The sequence below is a fragment of the Lissotriton helveticus genome, chromosome 9, assembly GCF_964261635.1.
Source record: "Lissotriton helveticus chromosome 9, aLisHel1.1, whole genome shotgun sequence".
Taxonomy (NCBI): Eukaryota; Metazoa; Chordata; class Amphibia; order Caudata; family Salamandridae; genus Lissotriton; species Lissotriton helveticus.
The window spans coordinates 916181163-916206109 of record NC_136070.1 but is presented as its reverse complement, the minus strand read 5'-3'; the positions used below and the strand labels follow the sequence as shown (position 1 = coordinate 916206109).

The 24947-nt window shown below is 45.0% G+C and overlaps 2 protein-coding genes across 2 annotated transcripts in view; one reads left to right on the top strand and one right to left on the bottom strand.

The window, feature by feature from the left end:
• The window catches only part of RYR1 (ryanodine receptor 1), a 1073089-nt gene extending 1049034 nt beyond the window's left edge, over positions 1-24055 (top strand). Inside the window, exons 101-103 of the mRNA XM_078661091.1 lie at positions 462-562; positions 19509-19560; positions 21624-24055. Of these exons, the coding sequence (XP_078517217.1) occupies positions 462-562; positions 19509-19560; positions 21624-21719 (249 nt within the window). The 3' untranslated portion in view covers positions 21720-24055. The remainder of the gene's footprint in view (positions 1-461; positions 563-19508; positions 19561-21623) is intronic.
• The window catches only part of LOC144781993 (cyclin-dependent kinase-like 1), a 306255-nt gene continuing 305363 nt past the window's right edge, over positions 24056-24947 (bottom strand). Inside the window, exon 10 of the mRNA XM_078661090.1 lies at positions 24056-24941. Within this exon, the coding sequence (XP_078517216.1) occupies positions 24840-24941 (102 nt within the window). The 3' untranslated portion in view covers positions 24056-24839. The remainder of the gene's footprint in view (positions 24942-24947) is intronic.

The window sequence follows — 24947 nt, the reverse complement described above, 5'->3', positions numbered from 1 at the left end:
TGCCACTTGTGTTGCCCATGTAGGCAGTCTATTTCCCCTCTCAGAACTCTGTTATACTGTAAACTTTCACAGGTTTCCTTTTGCTCTCCCTTATCCCTCTTGTATCTGATCCCAGGATTTTTTGCTTTTGCCACTCTGGTGGTACTACTGAAGGCATGCTTCTCTTCCCACCATTGTGACCCTCGCCCTGCCAATCTTCTTTCTGCCTCCCACTCGTTTTGTCATTTACTTCGCTTCTATGCTATGTTCTTGCAACCTCTTCAACCCCAGCCTTTTTATCACTTTTCCATTTGTCTCGCTCTTTCACTGTTTCTCACCTGCCCAGCCACCTTTGGATTTTTTCCTGACAACTCAATTGAAGCTCAACCATCCCCCTTTTTATAGACTCCTTTTCTACCCCCACACTCTTACCAGGGCTACTGTTTCTGTTCTAAAGATGACTTTTACTTCCTTTCCTACAGACCAAATGCTTTATCTGTGGAATTGGCAGTGACTATTTTGATACAACACCGCATGGGTTTGAGACACACACCTTGGAAGAACACAACTTGGCAAATTATATGTAAGTATTAAATATGTGTTGCTAAAGTTCCTGTGGTCCTGCCAGGAGTACAAAGGTCTTGAGTCACAGGGTTCAGACTGGAAAGGTTTCTCAACAATGGGAATTCTGATTATAAAAGACACACTTTTTTGGATTATCTGTCCATCTTGTGGCTGTTCTCTGATTATTATGGTTTCTGCTGCCTTTTGGTTGTCCAGCGCTGATATCCCTAATTAAATTCCTTTTACGTAAAGGTGCACTTCGATTGCCCAAGTGGCTGCCATCTTAATGATTCTGATGGATACTTTTAACTTCAGATTGCTCGCCTTTAGAATATCCCCAGGTGCCCATCTAGATCTGGAGAATTTCAACAGCAGTGCTGCTGCGCATAGCAAGGTGAAGCGTGTGGCTCTGCGTTAGCTCTGAGCTTCCCCAGAGGTGAGGGAGCAGGGTCACATAAAGTGCGACTCTTATGTGCTAATGTCAGTTCCGTTCGTACCCTGTGCCATTGTTGACCCAGCAGCAGCTAGCAGCCTTAAAAGAGAACATGCTGCTCATCTTTAGAGCGACCTCAACTTCATCTGGCACATGGAGGCACTGGGGCCTCGGGTCGGACTACAGCAGGTGGGTGGTCCCTCAACATCCTCTCTCCCCTTTAAACCCACTACTGGGCCGTTCCAACTCCAGCACAGACTTCCACACTGGCTCCAAGATCCACGCTGATTCCAGTCACGGCACTGCCATCCCCACTGGCATCAGTGGAAGATCGGTGTTGATCCATATGGCTCATCCCAAAATGGCATGGGCCTAAACTTAACTAATGGTGTGCTGTGAGCTCACGAAGTGCAAATGACTATTTAGCCTGGCTCTTACCCGCTGCCTCTACCAAGAAGCATCTATCAGCAGAAGCCCCCTTCTCAATTTGGCTCTAACTCTGACCCTGTACAAGCCACATATAAGGTCCCCCAGGACACCAATGAAGAGGAGGGGTGATGGTTTACTTGCCCTCCTTGTTACACTGATTTTGCCCCATACTTGGATTTACAAAATGGGACTGGGCTAGCCACGTCCACTGAGACAGAGCTTGACTTCCAACATGGGCCCTTCAATGGAAGAAAGTGATTTGTTTGCAGCGAGGTCCAGAGGGCAGCTGAGGTGCTGAATCTTCAGTTGCAAACATTCTAAGTGAAAATATTAAACCAGGGCAGACATCGCCTTAGCCTTTGCAGCCTTTTACTGATGCCCTCAATGACGCCTTTGTGGCTACATTGTCCAATCCTTGTACTTGCCTGCCTTTCAGTCGGCCAACAGCCCAGTGTCTGGTGATTTGAGCTACCTTAGTAAGCACCCTAAACTGGAGAAGCTTGTGGTGCAGGTCTCTACTAGTAAGGTCAAACACAATTCCTTCCGGAGAATTCCTTCAGATAGGGAATCCAAGGAATCTGCCAGGCAGCTGATGTGATGACTCTGATCCCCTGGGTCCACCTACCACCTGTTGAGATGAGACCAGTCGTGGCGATTCATTCTTGCTGCCTTGCATCAAATTCTATAACGAACTCTGTCTAGTCTCCAAAAATTGCTTGGCCACTCCAGCCCTTCATATTGCTTATCCACTATAGAAATCTCCTCTATTGCCTGTAGATTTAACCTGAAATAATGAGAATACCACTACCCTCTGAGAAGTTAAGAAAATAAGTTACTTTCCTGTAACTGCAGTTTTCCAGTATTGGTATCTTTCATACATGCACATGCTTGAGCCATTCCTTGTCGTCGAAGTGGGTGTCCCACGGTACTATAGCTAAGCCGTAAGTAGGATATAATGGAAATGAACAGTCAGTTTAATAGCCTATGTCCTTTTTAAAAAAAAGGCCCAAACTTGAACTATAACTAGGGAGAAGTGGAGATCAGAGGTCTCCGGCGGAGTACGCGCCCCATATCAACCTGTTGGCACTGAAGGCAATCCTTCCCTCCCTCAAGGGGAAAGCAGTGCAGGTGTTCACAGACAACACCACCGCCATGTGGTACTGCAACAAACAGGGCGGGGTGGAGTCATGGACACTTTGTCGAGAGGCTTTTCGCCTTTGGACATGGCTGGAACATCAGGGCATGACCCTGTTGGTTCAACACCTGACAGGTTCTCTGAACGCCAGATCAGACAAACTCAGCCATTGCTGCCTGGTGGATCAAGAATGGCGTCTTCACTCAGAGGTGATGCTAGGTCCCTTTCAGAAGTGGGGACATCCTTGGTTAGGTCTGTTTGCCACCAGAGAGAACGCGCAATGTCAGCAGTTATACACGTTGGAGTTTCCAACGCGACACTCGCTAGGCGACGCTTTACGCCGCGAGTGGAACTGCGGCCGTCTGTACACCTTTCTGCCTGTACCACTTCTGCCTCGAGTGCTGAAGAAGTTCAAGGGCGACTGGGCCCAAGTCATTCTTGTGGCCCCGGTCTGGGCACGAAGAGGCCTGCACCCTGAGCTCCTTAGCATGACCATCGATCCTCTGATCAGACTGTCCCTTCCGGACGTTCTCCTGGCGCACCAGCAGGGGACGGTCCTCCACCCGAACCTGTACAGCCTCCACCTCCTTTCATGGAGATTGCGTGGCAACAGTTGACAGCTTTTGACCTTCCTCCCGAAGTCTGTAAGGTCATCTTGGCAGCCAGGCGTCCCTCCTCTAAGACGGTATTCACCTGTCGATGGAACAAGTTTGTGGCATGGTGCACAGCAAAGGCTGTGGATCCCCTCTCCACCCCTCTTTCTGAGGTTCTTTTGTTCCTTCTTACTTTGGCCCAGCAGGGCTCTGCTCTGGGCACTCTTAAGGGCTATCTGGCAGCTATTTCTACTTTTCTTCAGCTACCAGATCAGCCCTCTTTGTTCAAGTCCCCTATTGTTAACAGGTTCTTTAGCCCTTTAACCACGGCGGAAATTCCGCCGTGGTGTGGGTGAATTATGGCGTGGGCGTGGTTCGGACGGCCCCCGGCCGTCCTCCGCACACACCCACCGTGACGTCAGACGGCCGGCGGCCGTCCGACGCACGCAAGGGGTTAAGGGTAATATTCACCTCTTTCCTCCATCTCCTTTCATAATGCCTCAGTGGTACTTAAACATTGTCTTGACCTACCTTATGTGTGCTCCCTTCGAGCCTCTTCATAACTGTCCTCTCAGGCTCCTTACTCTGAAGACTGCCTTTCTTATTGCCATCACCTCTGAACACAGAGTGAGTGAGCTTCAGGCTCTATCTTATAAGCCCCATTTCTTCCCTGTGCATACGGACAAAGTGGTGCTTAGGACGAGACCCCCGTTCCTTCCAAAAGTGGTTACACCTTTTCACATTGAACAAACCATTACTTTGCCCACCTTTTTCCCACCTCCGCACCCTTCCAAAGAGGAGGAGAGACTCCACCATCTGGACCCTAAACGTGCGCTGTCCTTCTACCCTGACTGCAGTAAAGATTTCCAGGTGGACAATCAACTTTTCGTTGGCTATGTGGGTGCCGAGAAAGGGCTGCCGAGAAAGGGCGGGCTGTCCAAAAGCGTACCATCTCTAGATGGGCTGTCCTTTGTTTAAAGATTTGTTATGGTTTATCTAAAAAGGAACCTCCAGTGGGGCTGCAGGTTCATTTCACTAGAGCTACGGCAGCAACTACTGCCTTGTCACGTGGAGTCCCACTTATTGACATCTGCCAGGCGGCCACATGGGCATCTATGCACACGTTCACCAGACATTACTGCCTGCATAGTCAGGTCCGGAGGGACGGCTACTTTTCCCTTTCTGTCTACCAGGACTGTCTGGTGTGAACTTGGTTCGCAGACCCTCCTCCAGGGATTGTATGGCTGGGGTATCTATTCTAAGGTAAGGAATCTATAACTAACTGTCTCTTTCAGATGAACAAGTTACTTAGCTTCAGTAACGATGTATCTATAAGAGACATCCTTGCCGTCTTAAGACAGCTGTCGACACCAGTTGACCAAAGCCTATGGAGGCGATGACCATTGCACAATCTATAATTTATTTATTTATAATCTCACAAAAAGTTCATGCCTTCTTTGTCTGGTGGCATAGAGATGGGAGTGGAAGGATTCTTCGAGCAACGTTGTTCCACTTGTGAAATTACAGAATCTGGCTTTGGATGACGTGTGAAGCAAGCGGGGGAATCCTCTGGAGCCCTGTACTTTTTATCTATGCGGGGTGGCACTGTAGCCGGATTTTTCATTATTTTAATCCTTTTCTTCCAGATATAGTCAGTGATGGGAATGGCTCCAACTGACCTCCTTGCTTGTTCTTTGAAGTCATAGAGAAAACAGCCTGACTGTTTAATGGAAGTTGGGAGGTGGAATCTTGTTGCTGTCTAGTCCATTAAATTATGAAAGCCCCCAATGTCCTCTGGGGAAGAATCTGAAGGATGTGGCGATGGAGGCAATGGAGTGGGGATAAGATAATCATCCCACTCATCCCGTGGAGGTTGATGTTCCGGGATTTCGCCTTCTTCTCTTTCGAGTGATGTTGGGTTGTCCATTGATGGCGACAATATGTTAGACGTGGGTGTCATCTTGGGGGTGATAGGTGGAGGAATGTGTCTTGGAGTTGAAGGAGGTGGTAGTACTGGCTGCTCCTGCAGTTGTTCAGGGAACCTTTTTCTGTATTCTTGCAGCATGACCTGCGGATCTTGGAAGAGCGACATGGGCACCTGTACATCACCATGCCTAGGTGGTGGATGAGTATGATATTGATAGAGCTCATAATGCCTCCTGGGTGCATAATAATGGTGGTAATATTGCTCTTCTTCCATGTCTTCATCCTGTTATTTGACCTGGAACTCTGATGGGCTGGGTGCTGCCCCAAAAGGCCTATAGTTGTCTGACTCCTCCAGGTCTAATAGGTGACAGGGGTGGAGGGGAGAGGTGAAGCCTTGCTAGGTAGGAGATGTTAACTCAGGTCTCAATGTTGTTTTTGTCAACTATGTAATGTTTATCTGATAGAGACTGCTAGCCGCAGATTCCTTGACGTAGAATTATCCCCAGGCGCGAGACTGGATCCAGATTTTTTTTTTGCCACAGCATCTCTGCGCGCCGGGGGCCGCACCTCGTGACCCCGCCCTGACGTCGTCCGTGAACATGAACGTCATCGAGGTCACATAAGCCCCACCATGGTGCGCTGACGTCAGTTTCCTTCTTTTCTTCGTGCAACGCAGATCCGGAGTGTGTTCCCTTGACCTGTTTCAGGCCTCTTTTTACGCTTTTGCGTTGGGAACAGTGTGCAATGCCTTCGGGTTTCAAGGCGTGAACTTCTTGAACACGTCAGATGTCGGCGATGGACCCCCATTCTATTTGTATGTGGTGTCTGGGTAAGCATCATGATTCTACGAACTGCGACGCTTGTCAGCATCTCAAGCCGAAGTACCGGCGGGAGCACCGGATGAAATTGCTTTCGGCCCGATTGTCCAGATCGGTCTCATCACAACGTCTTTCATCCCACGGGCGTTGCTCGCCCGCCGGCAAGTTCTGCTGCTTGTCACCGAGGCCCTGTCCTCGTTCTGCAGAGGGTGCAGGTTCCTCTCGGGACGTGCGCCCTTGCCCTTCGCCCCCATACCCGCCGTTCCCTGGCCTTGGGGCGACAAGGGCCCAATTGAAGGCCTACGCTACGGCTCTGCAGGCTTCTTTGGGCCCCCCTCCTCTTCCTGAGACGTCCGTGGTTCCCTCGCCATGCGCAGGGCCTTCCGCGGACTCGCAGGCGGATTCATCCCCGGCGAGATCGGCTTCAGGTTTTTGAGGGGTGGTGTCGTCGAGGTGTGGCCCTACGGGAATCCCCTCTTCGACCCGTGGCGAAGATGGGACCCGTGGCGCCCCTGCCTCGCCGCAAAACCCTACGAGGTTCCCTGTGGTGTCGCAGGAGGTCTCCAGGACTCCCGGCTCATCCCCCTCGGTCCTCTGGGCAGACGGCTGTCTTACCGGAGGGAATGTCTGACAAATTATAGAAAGACATAATATCGAGGAACAAAAATATCGGAGCATTAATATCGATGTCAACAATATCGACATCCTATCTACAACAAGGTAAGTACAAAAATATTGGGGAAAAAATAGCGATGTCAAAAATATAGTTTTTTTAAAAATATAGTTTTTTTAAATTATAAAAAATATGTTAAATAAATATAATAAACATAGTTAACATATTTTAAAATATTTAAAATTAATAAGTAGTATATATAATTTAATAACAAATTAATTAAACATATACATATAATATATAATATATACTTATCAGTTTTAATAATTATTTTAATAAATTATAAATAAGTAAAAATATTATAAATTACAAATTCATCTATACACATACAATATTAACATAAATAAAAATTAAATAATTATGCACAACAAATAAAAAAATTACATTTACTTTTAATAATTTTAAAATTAATTACATACTACATTAGCTAAAACTATACAAAATATATTAAATAAGAGAGGGAATAAAGTTCTATTATAACTCCCCCAAAAAAAACAACAGTAAGTAAAATGTTGGTTAGCGTAGAGGTAAAAATTACTATTGCCACTCCAAAGAGTGCACCTGTAGGCAAAGTGTTGGATAGCGTAGGGGTAAAAATTACTATTCCCACTCCAGAGTGCAACAGTAGGGAAAGTGTTGGATAGCACAGGGGTAAAAATTACTATTCCCACTCCAGAGAGTGCAACAGTAGGGAAAGTGTTGCATAGCGTAGGGGTAAAAATTACTATTCCAACTCCAGAGAGTGCAACAGTAGGGAAAGTGTTGGATAGCGTAGGGGTAAAAGTTACTATTCCCACTCCAGAGAGTGCAACAGTAGGGAAAGTGTTGGATAGCGTAGGGGTGAAAATTACTATTCCCACTCCAGAGAGTGCAACAGTAGGGAAAGTGTTGGATAGCGTAGGGGTAAAAATTACTATTCCCACTCCAGAGAAAGTGTTGGATAGCGTAGAAGTTAAAAATAACATACTAATAAATAAATTAATATTTTTAAATATTAAAAAAATTAATTATTAAATAAATCTAAACTATTTACAAATACCAATACATAATTATTAAAAACATAAATACCAATGAATATTAAGTAAAAATAAATTAATAAAAAATACCAATAAATAATAATTAATTACCAAGTAATAATTAATCACCAATAATATAATCAACAAAAACAATTAATTAAAATAAATTATTACTTAATTACATTTAAATTACTTCCCACCCTACTCCCCTATAAACTCATAACCCACTACAGAACATAATTATCAACTAATCAATTAATAAAAATGAATTACCAATTAATAATTAATTAACAATAATATCATTAACAAAAACAATTAATTAAAATAAATTATTACCTAATTACATTTAAATTACTTTCCACCCTATTCCCCTATACACCCATAACCCACTACAGAACATAATTATCAATTAATCACTTAATTTAAATTAATTACCAATTAATAAAAATTAATTACCAATTAATTAAAATTAATGTATAAATCATAAAAATTAATCAATAATTTAATATCATTAAATTACTTACCACCCTATTCCCCTATCAACCCACAACCCGCTACAGAACATAATTACCAATTAATCAATTAATTTAAGTTACCCATTAATAAAAATTAATTACCAATTAATTAAAATTAATGTATAATTCATAAAAATTAATCAATAATTTAATATCATTAAATTACTTCCCACCCTATTCCCCTATCAACCCACAACCCGCTACAGAACATAATTACCAATTAATCAATTAATTTAAGTTAATTACCAATTAATAAAAAATAATTACCAATTAATTAAAATTAATTTATAATTCCTAAAAATTAATAATTAATTTAGTATAACTGAATTACTTGCCACCCTATTCCCCTATAAACCCACAACCCGCTACAGTACTAAAATACAAAATGTAATTAAATTACATTAAAAAAGAGGAAAATACATATTAAATACATAATAATATATGTTAAAATCATATAAAAATCGATATTAGTAACATCGATATTACTAACATTGATATTAACAAAATCGATATTACTAACTTCGAAATTCTGTCCCATCGATATTAAAAATATTGATATCACTTACCTTCTATATTCTGACCCTTCGATATTTAAACATCGACATTATTGTATATCGATATTTAAAAATCGATATTTTGTCTGCCTACCACCGGAGGCCGAGCTGACGCCTTTCCGGCCCCGATGGCTTTCTTCCCTGGCCCTGACGGTGCCGCGAGTGGAGGCCGGGACCCGGGGTGCCTCCCTGGGTCCCTCTCGGTCCTCTGTGCAGGCAGCTGCCTCGTCGGAGGTCGAGCTGGCGCCTTTTCGGCGCTGTTTATTGGCCGCTTCGGGGCTGACCCCGCCCCTTTCTCCTGTGAGGCAGGTGGTGGTGGAGGCCGACTTGGCAGCCATGGTGCCTATTTGACTCCCCGGTGCCGTCCCGACGTCGGATCATCAACTCTTAAACGGAGGTTCCTTCCTCTCCGGAGGATTGTCGTCTCCTTGTCTCCTCTTCACCGGAGACTGAACGCCGCGTCGTTGCCTTTTCCCGGCAGCTTCTAGGGCGGGTTCTATGCCGTCTCCATGTCCAGAGCCCACGGATTCGCTCTTCCGCACCACGCAGTTGGTTGCCCTGCAGGCTGTTCCGCCTTCTCCGGAGGCCCCTCATTCGTCTATGGGTCTTCCATCCTTCAGGGGCTGGTTGTTTCTGCCTCCGGCAGGGCACGGGGATGGGCGGCTTAGTTTGTAGCCTTCACCAACGGAAGAGTTGCTCTCGCCCCCACGACGCCCTATGGAGGCGAGTGTGGCCTTTGTCCGGGCCATTTCCACAGCCACTGGCATTTTACAGATGGGTAACCCGGTCTCTCCAATCCCAACAAACCACAGACTACCAGGGCTCTGGTGGAGGGGAGCCGCTTCTTCCATTTGAAGATTTGGTCCTCAACTCTTTTCTGGGGGCGTCCTGCTACGGGGGATCCGGTGCCTCAGCCGCTCCTCCACCGCCACGCCCTGCTCCGGACAGTCCAATCTGTCTTCTTTCTCATCCATCTGCCCAGAGCCCTGTCCTGCAGTATGCTTATCCTTCCTTACCATCAGTGATGCTCCCTCAGTCACTGGAGGCCCAGTGGTTGGACTCCTGGGGGCGTAACATTTTCGCGTCCACTAGTGCTGCTCTGCGCGCGCTCAACACACAGTGTGTTGGCCAGGGCTACCTTCGGCCTATGGGATTCCGCGGAGTCCCTTCTGTCTCGCACCTCCCACAAAGGTGTCTGCGCTGATCTGCGGCACCACATGCTGGATTATCGACAGTTAGCTGCATTTATTCTCCATTCTGCCTTGGATGTCTCTGACTCTCTAGCCCGCGCTATGGCAAATTCTGTGGCCCTCCGCCGCCATGCTTGGTTGTGGGATGGCGTCTTTCCGGAGAATATTCGGGAGCGTCCTGTTAACCTGCCTTTTGATGGGGTTCTTTTATTTAACACCCACGTGGACTCTGCTATTCAGCGAATTCTTGCGGGGCTCTATCCCCCTCCCCCTCCGTAAGCTTTGGTTTGTCGGTCCTCAGGTGTCTTATGGGAGTCGTTTATCCCACTTTTCTCTTTAGGCCTAGTGTTTCGGTTGGCCCGTTTGTGTGCTGTGTGTGTGGCTCAGACTGCATTCAGGGTCCTTCAGTTGGACCCTCTTTCCTTTTGGCTGCTGGTTCAGCCCTTTAGCTTTGTGGTGTGTTTTTTGGCTGATAGTGAAGCCGTATTGGTCCTCGGGTTGGACCATCTGTGTATTTTTTGGCTGATTGGTAAGCCGCCTGCGGTGATACCCACAGGTCTTTTATGTTATTGACCTCTGCTGCGGGTTTCCCTAAGAGGTGTTCCCCTGTTTGTTTTGGGGCGTGTCATACCCTAGGTGGGGTACTTGTTGGCTATTGTATAGCTCTGTCCTAAGCTGGGTGGGTGTGGATACCTTCACGGGTTCCTAGCGTTTCCTGGCGTCACTGTATACCGCTTGGTGCGGCCCCTTTTTTCTTCCGCCTTAGCGCAGCTTGCGCTGCTCCAGGTTCTGTCCTGCTCAGTATCCGATAGTGTTTCTATCCTTCTTCTACAGGGCTTACCTGTCGTACATTTTTCCCTTTGTTCCTGCGGGATATCTGCTTCTGTATGTTTTGACTTCCCTCTTCAGCCCTTGGATCGCCAGACCGACTTTTGTCATGCTGTATACAGTGTCGTGGTGTTTCCACCCTATTATCCGATGTTTCGGCCTGGTCCTCTGCCTTGTGTTCCAGGGGGACTAGGATATTTCTGGTGTTCTCTTGTGTTCTGGTTGACGGCTTTAGGTCTATACTACATATTCTCGCTTCCCGGGGGTTGCTGTTCTGGACACACTACTTCTTAGTATTTCCCAGCTGCCTGCTAAGCACGCCTGGTCGTTATGGTCTGCCTCCATGGGCCCTGGTGTGTACCCGGGTGCTCCTGTTCCTTGCTCTGCTGGAGCTTTGCGCTTCTCGGTCGTGGGGCAGTTCCTGCCTTGTCCCCTGCCTAGGTGCTGATGCTCGTTCAGCTGTCCCCTTCGCTGGGTGTATTCTCCTGAGGCAGGCTCCACATCCGTTTCCACCTCTTCTCCTTGGATTTTACGGGTGGTTCTTTTCTTTCTTGGTACTCTCCTGGTGCCGTCCATCCCTCTGGGTTTTCTGATGGATGCCCTTGCCCCTCGGGTAGGTTTGTGGTAGCCCAGCCTTCCCTTCTCCTTGTTCTTGCTTACTTCTGCTTGATGGGGGCTGGGCCGTCCTTCCTGTCCCGATAACACATCCCCTGTTGGGGCCCTGTGTTCTTCCAAGCTGTTGGGGCTCTCTCGCAGACCCTCCTACCCACTGGTTATGGCTAGGGTATCTATTCTACGTTAAGGAATCTGCGGCTGGTAGTCTCTATCAGATGTACAAATTACTTACCTTCGGTAACGGTGTATCTGGTAGAGACGATTCTATCTGCAGATTCCTTCACGGCCCAACCTTCCTCCCCATTCTGCGAGGACCTTTGGCTTGGTCTTCTGCACTCGCCTCCCTCGGGGTGACTTTGGCTTCTGCGAGGGCCCTCTTTCACTTCCTCCCTGGCAGGATGCTTTGTTCTGTTTATTTGTCCCACTCCTTCCTTTCTGGTAATTAGATGATAGGTTCATTTGTACTCCTGCATTCCTACACCCTGGTTATTCCAGTGTGGGGCCTGCTCATGATCTTCTCCCTTTTTCATTGCTTGGGGTTTCTGCCTCCTCTGCAGTCCTCTGGGTTGGAGTTTGTTGGCTGTGCCTCAGCCCTTAACTCTTTACAGGAGATACAACACTCCTTGATGGTGTTGTCTTGGGGTAATTTGTTGTTGCTCTTCTGTTCTGGACTTGTTGTCCTTCACTGTTAATTGTTTGTGGTTGCAGGCTTTCTTTCGTCTGCTAGGACATTTTTCCCATGTCTTCTCTTCCTTCAGGGAGGATATTGCCTTTGCTTTGCATAGGCGCTTCGTAGTAGCGGTGCTCTGCTCTTTCCCTTCTATGACTTTCAGTACCGCAGTGCCTGGCACCTTTCCAAATGGTGCTGCTCCTCACCTTTCATTTCTTTCCTTTCTGTTTATCTGCTTTTTTGCACAGTGTTCCCATATTCTCACAGTTTTGTTTGTGATGGCTCCGAGTTGTGGCGTGGAAAAGTTCTACGAAGAAAACTGACGTCAGCGCGCCGGGGTGGGGCTCATGTGACCTCACTGACAGCACGTCCGCGGATGATGTCTGGGCGGGGTCACGAGGTGCGGCACCCGGCGTGCAGAGATGCTGTGGCAAAAAAAATTCCGGATCCAGTCTCACGCCTGGGGATAATTCTACATAAAGGATTCTGCGCCTAGAATCGTCCCTACCAGATACACCATTACCGAAGGTAAGTAACTTGTACATCATCATCAATGGTCCCGCCGACGACGTCGAGGTGAATTTTGACGTCGTCAGTAGAAATCCCGCCAATGGCGTCTTCAGGGGAAGTGCTGACGTTGACGGTGTCTTCGTGGATGACAGGAGTCTTGTCGACAACTTGGGCGCGTCAATGGTTGTCATTGTTGTCTTGTGGACGAGACGGTAGTGACCGTCCTCGATACTGGGGGCATTGAGAGGAGTTTTATGCCTCACCATCAATAGTTCAGTAGAGGAGTAATGCTAATGTTCCCCTGTCATCACAGATGGAGGAATGTGTTGAGAAGAGGCCACCTTTGTGCAGATATGTTTTCTTTTCTCCTATTTCAGAGGATCTTTAGGATGGGTTTTAAAGTGCTTCTTGCTCTCCTCAGATGTCCCCTGGCCAGAGGATCTTGGCCTTTTGTGTGTCCTCACGGATGTGTCACTCTCTTCCTCAGAAAAATAGGTAAAATAATGAGTTTTAGCCTTCTGAAGCCACAGAAGGAGCCTCCCTTGTCTGTCCTTCAAGGTCTTGGGGGACAAAATGTGACATGTTATGTACTCCTTGACCTGGTGTTGGGGGTAGAGGCAATAAAGAAAGTCTTTATGTGGGTAGCAAATCTGAGGGACTCAGCCTCTCGTGGGTCTGTTCTACAGGGTCCTGTCACCTGATTGGTTATACCTGAAGTTTGTTTCTTTTTTTTTTTAAAAAGGTCATAGATAGGCTATTAAACTGACTGTTAATTGCCATTGTAGCCTATGATAGTGATACATACTGCTTTACTATGGCATCGTGGGACTCCCACTTCAACGATGGGGAATGATTCATACATTTGAATCTATGAAAGATCCAGTACTGGAGAATCAGCCCTTAATTTCTTTAGGGAGCAACAGTACAAAAGACCTGGGAAAATAGCCTGCATTGTTGAAAACATCAGTCAGGCAAAATCATGCAACAGAAACTCCCATCTGCTCAATAACTTCCTCAATTGCTTTCTTACCTGTCAAATTTTCAACATTGATTGTTCTCAATTTACTACAAATCTTAAAAACTCCACCTTTCTCACTGGATCCATCACTGACTTGTCCATGTTCATAGTGTAACCTAGCTCCTCTACAAGAGATAACTGTAATGTGATGCAACAGCGTTGTACGATCCGAAGCCATCGGCAAAATATTGTACTGATATACAACCTGAACACTAGTGGTTTAAATACTACATAACAGGCCTCACAAGCTTTGAAAAACACCATGGTGCAGAAGAAAGCCCAAAGGGAAAAAAAAGTAAATACCACCCCCTGCCCTCCCAGCCAATAACCTGATACATGTGATGATCCTGGTGTACAGGAATCGTGAAAACGACCTTATTTATAATGTTTTATATAGCGCGAACATGACCCTAGAGGGTGTCAGAGCGCTTTACATTACAATGTACGGAAACATTCGATGGTTGGGGGTAACATACATACATTCAGTAAACAACATTCATATTGAAAGATGTAGACAGTAGTATATAAGATAACAAAAGGTGCGTTTTATGGAATGCATTTGTTCATTAGAAGCAATTTCACTTCTTTTTTGAAGGAGGAGGAGGAGGGTATTCATCGTACATCTGGAGGTAATGAGTTCCAAATCTTCGGTGCAATAATAGAGAAGGCTCTGCAACACGTTCTCTTTTTGTGGAAGGATTGTGGTTTCAGTAATAGTGAGCTCACGCTTCGGGAGTCCCAGCACCCTCCAGAAGGAACTACCTTTTGAGCTAAGTAGCTGGGGGTTTTGTGATGAAGGGCCTTGTGGGTCATGCAGGCGATCTTTAGTTGTATTCTTGCCAGTTCAGTTCTTTTAGGGTCAGTGAAATATGGTCATTTCTTTTTGTTCCAGAGACAAGCCTGGCCGTGGCGTTGAGAGAAGCCCTCAGCAGGGCCACCTTGTATTTGGGGAGACCGCATAGAGTGGTACTTCCGTAGTACAGTCTTGGCAGCACTAGGGCTTGTACCGCCATTTTTAAGTTGGCCTGTGGAAGGAAACGTTTAAGTTTCCCTAGGATGCTCAGCTGATGATTAGCTCCTTTGGTGGCATTACTGATATGCGCCTGCATATTCAAGTGCTTGTCTAGAGTGATTCCCACGGATTTAGTGGAGTCAATGATGTGGGGAGAGCAGTCAAAGGTGGTTAGATACTTTAGCCAAAGGTCAATCTTGGGTGTGTGGTTGGGAGGGGAGATGATGAGGAATTCAGTTTTTTGGTATTGAGCATGAGGTGGTTGTCAGTAGGCCAATTTTGGGTCTTATGCAGAATAGCGTTGAGGAAGGTGAAGTCTTCTGGGGAGGAGATTTTCATATAGAGTTGTGTGTCGTCTGCAGATAGGTGATATAGAATGTTTGCAGCTTTCAGTGGGTTTGCTAGTAGTTCCATGAGTAGATTGAAAATAATGGGTGAAAGTGCTGAACCCTGTGGAACCTCTAGGGTGACCAAGGAAGGTTGGGAGAGTGATTGCTTCATCTTGATTCTGTGGGTTCTGTTGTTAAAGAAGGAGGTAAACCATTGTAGCACGGTACCAGATAGGCCCATCCTTCGTTCCAGAAGGGACAGAAGGTTGTCATGTTTAACCGTGTCCAAGGCGGAGGATAAGTCAAGAAGTATCAAGAGGCATGATTCATTCTGGTCTAGCATTTTTAGTATATTGTCCGTTATATGGGTGAGCGCTGATTCGGTGTAGTGACCCTGCTGAAATCCGGATTGATGTTGGTCCAAAAGGTTGAAATTCTCAATGTGGTTGCATAATTGAGTTGTGATATAGATATCGTTTTCAGAGTAGGGCGTGAAGGTTTGCCAAGAGGCACTGTTCTTTGGGGTTCCCGTTGGTATACTAAACTGATCCTTTATTTGGGAGTAAAATGTAGATTTATGTTCGGTAGTTGGAGGAGGGGCATTCCTAGATTGTATGTCGCATTCAATGTTTTTAGTTTTTTCCATGAAGAAATTGGCAAGCTCGCTCCTCGCAGCTAGGGGTAGCCGACTCTCTGAATTCTATAGAGTTTGGTGTGTTATTTGACTATTTCAAATAGTTTTTTGGGGCGGTTGTTGGCATGGTTCAGCTGGGTTCTAAAAAAGTCTGCCTTGGCCTTTAAAACCCTCCTCGTATGTATTCCTTAGTGCTCTAAGGTGATTTAGGTTTTCTATGGAGGGTCTTGATCTCCAAATTTGTTTGGCTGATCTTAGGTTGCGCCAGTCAGTGTTCAGAGTCTCGCTGAACCAAGGTTTGGAGATTTTCGTGGAAACGTTTTTTTGTTGGAGGGGGGCAGTAGAGTCAAGTATTTCAAGAGTAGTGGAATTGTAAAAGACTGTGAGTTCATGAATGTCTGTCATGCCTGTCTGGGGGATCAGATCGGTGTTGCATCGGTTTGCTAGGTCCATAGGGTTGATATTTTGGATATCCCTTTTCCATTGTTTTGTATGTGTTGGTTGGCATCTTATCGGAGTCACCTCCATGATGATAGAGAAGAGTATGCTTTAATGGTCAAACCAATCACAAGGAATAATGGAGTCTGAGACAATGTTTGTTTTTGCTATAATGAGGTCTAATGTCTCTCCCTTGTTGTGGGTTGGACTGTCCCAGAATTGGGTCAAGTCCTAAACTGAAAGGAAGGATTTGAAGCAACTTACAGCATGATCTTCGTATTATTCCATTGTAGATTAAAGTCTCATTGAAAATCTGCGACACTTGTGAATTGTCATTGGATGTAATGAGTTCCATTATCTGTTCAATGAATGGCAGATTATCACCTGGTGGGTGGCATATTATGTGAAGTTTGCTAATGAGGTGATTGTTGTTCGTTATGTTGATGCAAAGATATTCACAGGTGGATAAGGAGATGGTGTCAGTTTGATTAACAGAGATTGTGTTTCGGAAGATGCAGGCTAACCCGCCGCCAGGTTTACTGAGTCTGTCTAGACAGATTATGTTGTGGCTAGGGGGGACCAGTAGATCGTGGAGAAGCGTGGCTCAGTGGTTAGAGGCGGCAGACCCGGAAGCTGAGATCGGCCATGGACCAGGGTTCGATTCCCCGCCTCGGCGGGTCTCGGGCTCAAAAATTCCACGGACTCGACAATTCTCGCTCCGGTGCCTACTCGACTCACGGGGTCACACTCTGCGACTCTGGGCAATAGCTTGCTTAATCTCCACTATGGCCCCTCGCGGCGGGATGCCTGGCTTTCACCTTGTGGATACCCTGCCGGGGTATCTCACAGGGGAATACCAGGACGGGTTCCCTAAGCAAGCGCCTTGATGCCTTCGGGTGATACGTGCGCTATATAAGTCGCAATACATTTACATAAAAGAGGAGGAGCTATTTAGCCATGACCTCCTTGAGATCTAAAGTTACCATCCTTTCTTGAGCTCTGAGAATATCAGTCAAAAGGTGTGTTCTCTCTATTTTGAAATGTCGATACATAAACCATTGATTTAACTCTCTCAAGTTAATCATTGGTCTCATACCGAGCTCCTGAAAACCATTCTTTTTCTTTCTCACTATGATTAAATTTCTCACAAATGTTTCCTCTGTCAATGAAATTTCATATATTGCTTCTTTTTCATGCATTCCATGATTTTGTTTTGTTAACAACCTATTTTGCTGCTTTGAAAAGCTTATATGATGTAGCGAACGTTTGTGAGCTGCAATCACTATAAAACCAACTCTGTAACCCATGCCAGTCTCTAACACCCAGGAATCCAATGTTATATTTGTTCAGGTACGCAAATGATGACTCAGTCTGCCTCCAACCTTTGGAAGGGAACAACTGGAAAGGGAACTTACTCACTCACCTGAAATACTATCTGAATGTATCCTCTGCCACAACTATTCCTCGCTCTAGGTCCTTCGGTCCTCTCCCTCATTGAGGGTTGAAGCTAGTGGCAGCCCGTAAACTTCCTGAAATTTCTCTTTCATAAAATTGCTGGGCTTGCTAAACACCTCTACATTTGTATTAGCCATGACGTGGAAAGTGACCTCTCTAGGTCCTACCAATAAAAAAACACTTCCTGAAAAGACCTTTCTCATAGCAGCCAGTTAGTGAAAGTGGCCACATACTTCCATAACTCTTGAAATGGAAACTGTCTTTAAATATATCTTGTGCCTTAGGACCATACTCCTGCATGGCCATATCCACCAGCTTTGCATCAATGCTCATAAGTATTGACTTCCTCCTTATTGTTGCAATAGCAGAATTAGTGTTACCAATTAAGCATACTGTATCCAGCCTCTAACGCTACATCTACCTTCAAAAACTGTCAATACTAATGGAGATACCTTTACATACAGTCTCCTCTGTCATATCCAAATATGTGGGCGACTGTGCTAATAACATCCAACAATTTGTTCTGTCATATTTCAAGGACTTTCCAACCCTTTCTCAGGGTCCATACCAAGATTTTAGCATATGTCTTGCTGCTTTTGAATCGAACTTTGGAGAATGGCACACTTTATCTGCAGTTACAAATTTTGAGTTTTCGAGAATGAGAACATTTCCTTTCTTTGCCTCCAAAGGATTTCTAATCTTGAACATAAATATTTGGCCACATGATCCACTGGCTTCCAATCTCTAGGCTAGTGATGATGGATCTCCCAGTCCTTTCATTTCTCTATCCTTGGGTTCCCTAATTACATGCTTACCTACAACATTATCTCCTACACTGTCATCAAGCAAATCCACATCCAGATTATGAGAATCCTGTAGCACTAAGACATCCTCCCAAAAAATCATAATCCAAATTTGTATGTGAAATGACAAAAAATAACAAAATTTAGAACCATCCCTCAAAATGTGTCTACCTCAATCTCTCATCTGTGTCAGTTCCCTGAGGTAAACGATGCACCAAAGAACTGTAAACTGTGCCCAAAGTACAATGGCTGGTCTCAGGGTAGGAATAGTTCTATTCAAAATGGCCAATGGGATCAAAGCCTAATAGTCCTCTCTCTGGTTTATTGATGTACTTCTGTGTCTCACCCAACGATGCAATTGCATCTCTAAAAAGGCTTCTGCCTGTGCCTAACGCTGCCCGAAAGACAGCAATGACCCAACTCGCTCTCCACTCCGGCTTGACCTCATTGGGTACAAACACAGTCACACACACCTACAAACGAACACCCGCGACCCATCTCAAACCGCAGCTACCGACTGCAGAACATTCTCTTATGGCCTATGCTCACAGGAAAACCAGGCTCTGAGAACCCAAAACCAACCTACCAAAATCAAAAGCACACACAGTGTTAAATTCCCATCGAAACTGGAAACAGTCATAAAACTGACACTGAACACTACTGTAAATGAAAGAATACTTTACCAAACAAATCTGAAGTGCAAATATAAATCATACGAATAGAACCACTCTTAATGTCATGCCTGTGCATATAACCAACCCTACATAAACGGTCATACATGTTGCCATCGTATTGTGCAGTGTGAAGGGAAGTACCTTAGCAGGATTGCGCATTATCACTGCCTCCAGTTTTGACATAAAATCCACATCTGGTTCTTATATTTTACTTTACTGAGATCTACTGACTTCCTTGTTGTAGGTAGTTGGTTCCAGAAACGGCTCGAGTGCAAACGACCAAGTCTATGCCTCCCCTCCCTTGGTGTCGAGCTAGTCCTCCTTGCATTGCTGCTGCGTGTACTGTACATGTTCTAAAGGTGAAGGAAGTTTGACCAGTTGCTCCTGGAATGTAACTCTGACGAGGGGAAAACTGAAAGGACGGTTTCTGAGCTAATTAGATGGACACTATGGGCCTTATTTATGAAGGCCTTGCGCCACCGGTGCGTCACTTTTTCCCATTTTAAAAGTGACGCATCGGTGGCGCAAGGCCTTCATAAATAAGGCCCTATATTCCTTTCTGAAATCCTAGAAGAAATGTAGGCCTCTTCCCTCCATCCCCACTGAGTGGCCATGAGCTTTGTTTGCTGGATAGTTTGCTGATTTACTTTCTGCCATTCCCAACTTCCTAACTTCCCTGTTTTCTCTTGACTCTTAGGTTTTTCCTCATGTACCTCATTAACAAGGACGACACGGAGCACACTGGGCAGGTAATGCATACACTGTGATCACATTATACCAGCTGGGTCATCTAAGGAAAAGCCACATAAGAAACCAGAGGATATATGTAAAAAATCAGCGAATGTAGTAATACATCAAAATAGAAACCAAAACACTGATGTGGCTACTTGCTTTAAGTAGCCCAATGCAAAGGTTGGACAAAAGCCTTTCTACTTCTCCCGAATGCAGTGTACCATGCAGACGAGATCAGGGCATGCTCCACTAAGTGAACAAGCATTAGTACACCTTGAAAAAGGAGGGAAAAGTCAGGGAAAGCGAATAGGTGAAATGTTAAGAGGACCGTATAAAGGTAAGACAAGCATTAACCAGCAGCAGCACTAGTTTTAAGATAATAAGGATAAAGTCATTCAGAGATAGGACATTCTTCATCTGCATTATGGGTTTTGAAAACCAAGCACCATATTTATCATTATTTTATGCAACGCAGCAAAACACCTTGCTGCGCTGTGTGAAAGGGAGAGGGCAGGAATGTGTCATATCTATCAAGTTATGGTGCATTCCTTCTCTCTCCCTGCGCTGGTGCACAAACTGCTGCCTAGCGCCAATGCAGGCACCCTTGCGCAAGGGTGCTCGTGTTACAGGTAGGATTATTTTTGTGCAGGAAGTGACACATTCCTGCATAAAAACAATCCTCAGTGTTTTTTTTACTCTTTGTATGTGTACTGCAGAATGCAGCACATGTTGAAAGAGGAAAAAACGAGTACATATAAAGATATTTCTCCTTGTCACGCCTCCCCTGGGAAGCCGTAGCATTCTGATGCATTCCCAGGTCTACCAGTATTGGTAGATCCGGGAATGCTTCAGAATCAGTAGGTGAATGCATGGGAACACCCATGCTCGCCCATGAAACGCCTCCCTGGGAGAGAGTAATGCAAGGCAGTGAAATGCACTGACTTGCATCACTCCAGATTTACCAAGCCACGCAGAGCCACACAAGGTGGCCTTGCACGGCTTGGTAACTCTCATAATACGTTTTGCTAGAGCCTGTGCCCTCTTGCGTGGAGCAAGGGTATCGGAAAACCCTTAATAAATATGCCCCCAAGTTTTTGGGACAATTCAGTATAATGATCCAGTCAAACATGTAAATGCTATTGTAATAACAATCACATAATAGTATTTCCACCCCCACTTAATGCCACACACCAGCTGCTTCGAACTGCTACCAATCAACAGATATGATTTCTAATATTACATTACAGCAGCAGGCACATTAACTGCTGAGCTATCTTAAAGTTAATAGTGGACATACAGGGCCTCATTTATGAAAAGTGACGCATCGATGCGTGAAAACAGCGATGCGTCACTTTTCATTGCGCCCTCCTTGCGACATGCTGGATGCGTCATATTTATAATATGACGCATCATGTCGTAAGGAGTTACAGATACGTCAGTATTTCTGATGTATCTGTAGGCGCAAAAGTGGCGCATTGCTGGACTGTGTCACAAAAGTGACGCAACTCCAGAAATGCGTCCTTTCACATGGGGCAAGCCCCATGTGAAAGGGCCTGCGTCAGTCTTACGCCTGCTGTGATGCAGGCGTAAGATTTTGACGCAACGGCATCCTAGAAGTGACGCAGTGAAATCTCATAGATTTCACTGCGTCACTTTTACGAGGCTTTTTGCGGGGGAACGCCCACCCTGCATACATTATACCTGACGCAGGTATAATGTAGCGCAGGGATTTACAAAGTGACGCATCTGCTTAGATGCGTCACTTTGTAAATAGTTGGCAACATGAGGCATGTTTTACGCCACCGATGCATCACAAAAAGTGATGCATCGGAAGCGCAAAACTGTCGCACGCCCTCATAAATGAGGCCCACAGTGTGTCAGACCTCTGCATCATACATCGCACGTGTATTGAGAGCACATCTGTTCCTTAAGCCATCCATAGCCAAGCCAGGGCAGTTTCAAAAGAAGCTCTTCTAGGGCAGGGCTGAAGTACTTTTTTAATTATTCAAGGTCTAGTCCTGTAATCCGTCTAACGATTTCCGAGACAAAGATAACTAAAGTCTATGCCTCTTTGTCCTAGGAATCTTATGTCTGGAAGATGTACCAGGAACGCTGCTGGGATTTCTTCCCTGCTGGAGACTGCTTCCGCAAGCAATATGAGGATCAGTTGAGCTAAGGAGCTCGCCAGGTGTAGAGAGACACCTGTACACCTACGACGAGCCTGCAACAGTGCAACATTTTCAAGGCACGCAACATCAACAGAGGAACGAGACTCTGCTTCTATTTAAAAGACCCTCTAACTCTCGAAAGACCCCTGCTCCCCCTTACCTCTAGAGTATTCTCCAAGCGTATTCCCAAAAGCAATAATAGAACACAAGTGGGGAGGATATGTGCCAATGAAAACATTCTACATCGATTTTGAACACTGCTGGAATGAACTACTGAGCAACAGCCGCTGCTACCCCTAACTTTGACGGAGACACTCTTTAGTGATTCGTACCCAAAGCCCTCTCCACCCCTACCCAGTTACATACTCATTCAATCACAGCCTTCATTAGCATTCAAGTGAAGTGACTTGAAAAACAAAACTGTGCTCAGCTATGGAAACAGCGTCTACTTAATCACTGCAAAACAAATCAAAAAGGTGTATGTTTGGGGAAAGATGCTGCCAGTGCTCAAGCACCCGAAGAGACGAGGAACTGTGCAAACTGTAAATGGGAAAGATGTCCTTGAAAGAATTTACAGAGTACGGGTTTTATTTGTTAAGGGAAAATAACACAGTGCACTTCATTCATCTAAGGGATTGTCCCCGAAGAAACTTTTTTACCAACAGAAGTGAAGATGATTCTTTCAGAGGTGTTCAAACGGGTGCATGTTCTGTGGACTTTGTTTCAGGAAACAAACCCTTCACCAAGCCAACCATCTCTTCTTATATGTGTGGCCTACCGCTTGACAGGCACGTATCTGAGGGAGTGTAGAATTTTACCTTCTGTAGGTTTACAGTGGGTTGAAAAATGTGCCTTTTACAGTGGAGATGGGGACACCAGATTATGTTCCACTTTGTAAGACTTTTGAGAGAAGGCAGCAGTCTTAGCAATGCACATGTGCATTTGTGGAATGTAAGTCAGACTGTTTTGTAAATTTAATTGTATGTGTAATGAGTGTTTTTGGTGGCCAGAAACGAATAATGCAGCCAAGAGACCAGCAACAGGTCTTGAGAGATTAGCTGCTCCTTTTTGAGCCAGCCAGAAGAGTCAATTGCCTTTGTGAGGAGATCTTGCCTGGCTATCTTTTCTGACCCAGGTGGTTCCTTACCTTATTTATTTGAGGTCTTATTTTGTGTGCAGGCAAACCGGAAGGGATTTCAGGCAGGAGGCGAGACTTTATGCACTGCAACAGAGATCAGGGTTTACTCCATAACATTTAAACACCGATCACATCCAAAGACACCCAGTCAGGGTGTATCGTAGGGAAGGCCTGCTTCTGTGGACCTCTTGGTTTGCCTGCAGTCATGGCCCTTCAACAAGAAAAATGGGTCTTGCTGTTGTCTGGGGTTCACAGAAAGCAGTTTTCATCCACCATTAAATGCAAGTATAGCTCATTGTTTGACTCCTGAAGTGGTCAAATGCTGAAGTACTGATATTGTATGAATATTTAAACACCATTGGTGAGCTTAAGAATCTGGTTCTGCTGCTTTACAAAAAAGGGCATTTCAGCCGCGTCTTCGATTCCTATCCAGTTGGAAATGGCTTTCGAGAGTAGGTTTGATTCACTGCCCGAGTTAATCCAGCACTCAATGTCTCATGTTTGTATTGTCCACTGAAATTTTGTTTGAAACTCTTGAATTTCAATGCAGATTAAACAGTTACCATATTGCATGGAGATTTCGGAGCTTCCCAGATACCACAAATTCTATTCTACACATAAAACGGTGGATTCTAAACACATCCTTTAATAGACAGCTTCCACCTGGCAGTACATACTTCTATAAAACTTAATGAGGGTTAGAGATGAACCCTGTTTCATACTCGAATGAAATTTGTATAGAGTGAAATAAATGCTATTGAATAGCTCTACATAGATACCCTCTAAAACATATAGCAAGAGAAGAATTATGGTGAGAATTGGGGCTCCACTCACATCCAGCTTGCCTGCCGCAGTAGTTGATGTTTTCTACAGCCCACAATTCTTTCTGCTGTATCTCATTAAGCATCTTCTGAACCTGCAGTATTTAAGGGTTGCAATGTGTGTAAGTAGTGATGGATGTTAAAGAGTGAGAGATAGGAAAAAGTGACGCATATTCTGGAAGAAAAACAATGCACCAAGCATTTTAAAGCCTTAGAGGGGGAGAGCCGCTGTCGGGATGCATGCAGAAAATCCAGTCTGCTTTTTCGACAGATGATCGTGTATCACTGCGATTATCATTTCAGCCTCTTTCCAGACTAATGTAATTAGCTCCGTGTCGCTTAATATATTTTCATGTAAAATAAAAAAATATATTGTTGCTGCAAATTCAGTTGTATGTAATTATTTTTTATTCCCAAGGAGCAGATGAAAATCTTTCTCAGTAAGAGGAAACAGTCCAAGTATGGAGAAGAAATCTCCCAGTTTATCAATTGTTAAGCCCATGATAGAATATTCCTCTGTCCTCTGGCAGACCTCCGTACTTCTGTTGCTCATCCACATCATTAGAAGTCACTCTTTATGTGAACACAAAGTTTAACTTTTTCTTTGCAACATCCACGACCTCTAAAAATGTTCACCATTAGACTGGCCTTTTTCCCCCAATGTATTTTGAATGTACATGTTTTTTTCTCAGTTATTTATTACTGTTTTGTAAAGTATATGTGCCTAGGCAGCGATTATTTTCCCTCTGTTTGTGTTGCACCTCTTGCTCAAAAAATGAAGTGTGCCTCTCTCTCAGGGGCGAACCACCTTTTTTCAATAAACACCACTCCAGTTAGGCAGAGAGGTACCTCTACTTTTCTGAATGGTAACAGGTCTCCTTGAACGATTTGAATAGTGTTAGAAAGGTCAGATGATCACATTTGCTTTTTAGGATATGACGTCTCTCTTCTCTGTGTCCATTCACCACAATGGCAAATGTGAAGAAATCTGAGAAAGCCATGCAGGCATATTTGCTAGCCTCTTCATGGTAACATCCATCTCCATCCTCACCAGCAGAGTCACAGAAGAGACAATGGTTGTACAAGAAGATCATGGTGTGTTGGCAGTGGGTGACTTAAGTATCTGTTTAGCCCGCCCAGAGTCTTCTGTTATGCTGTAGTGACTCTTGTCAAATGTTCGGCAAGTGATTGTCATATTTGAGTTTAACAACTCTCCGGACCTCTGGCAATGGCGATAGGTTGCTGCTGGTCAACTGTGGGAGATGCTGCAGCTGAGG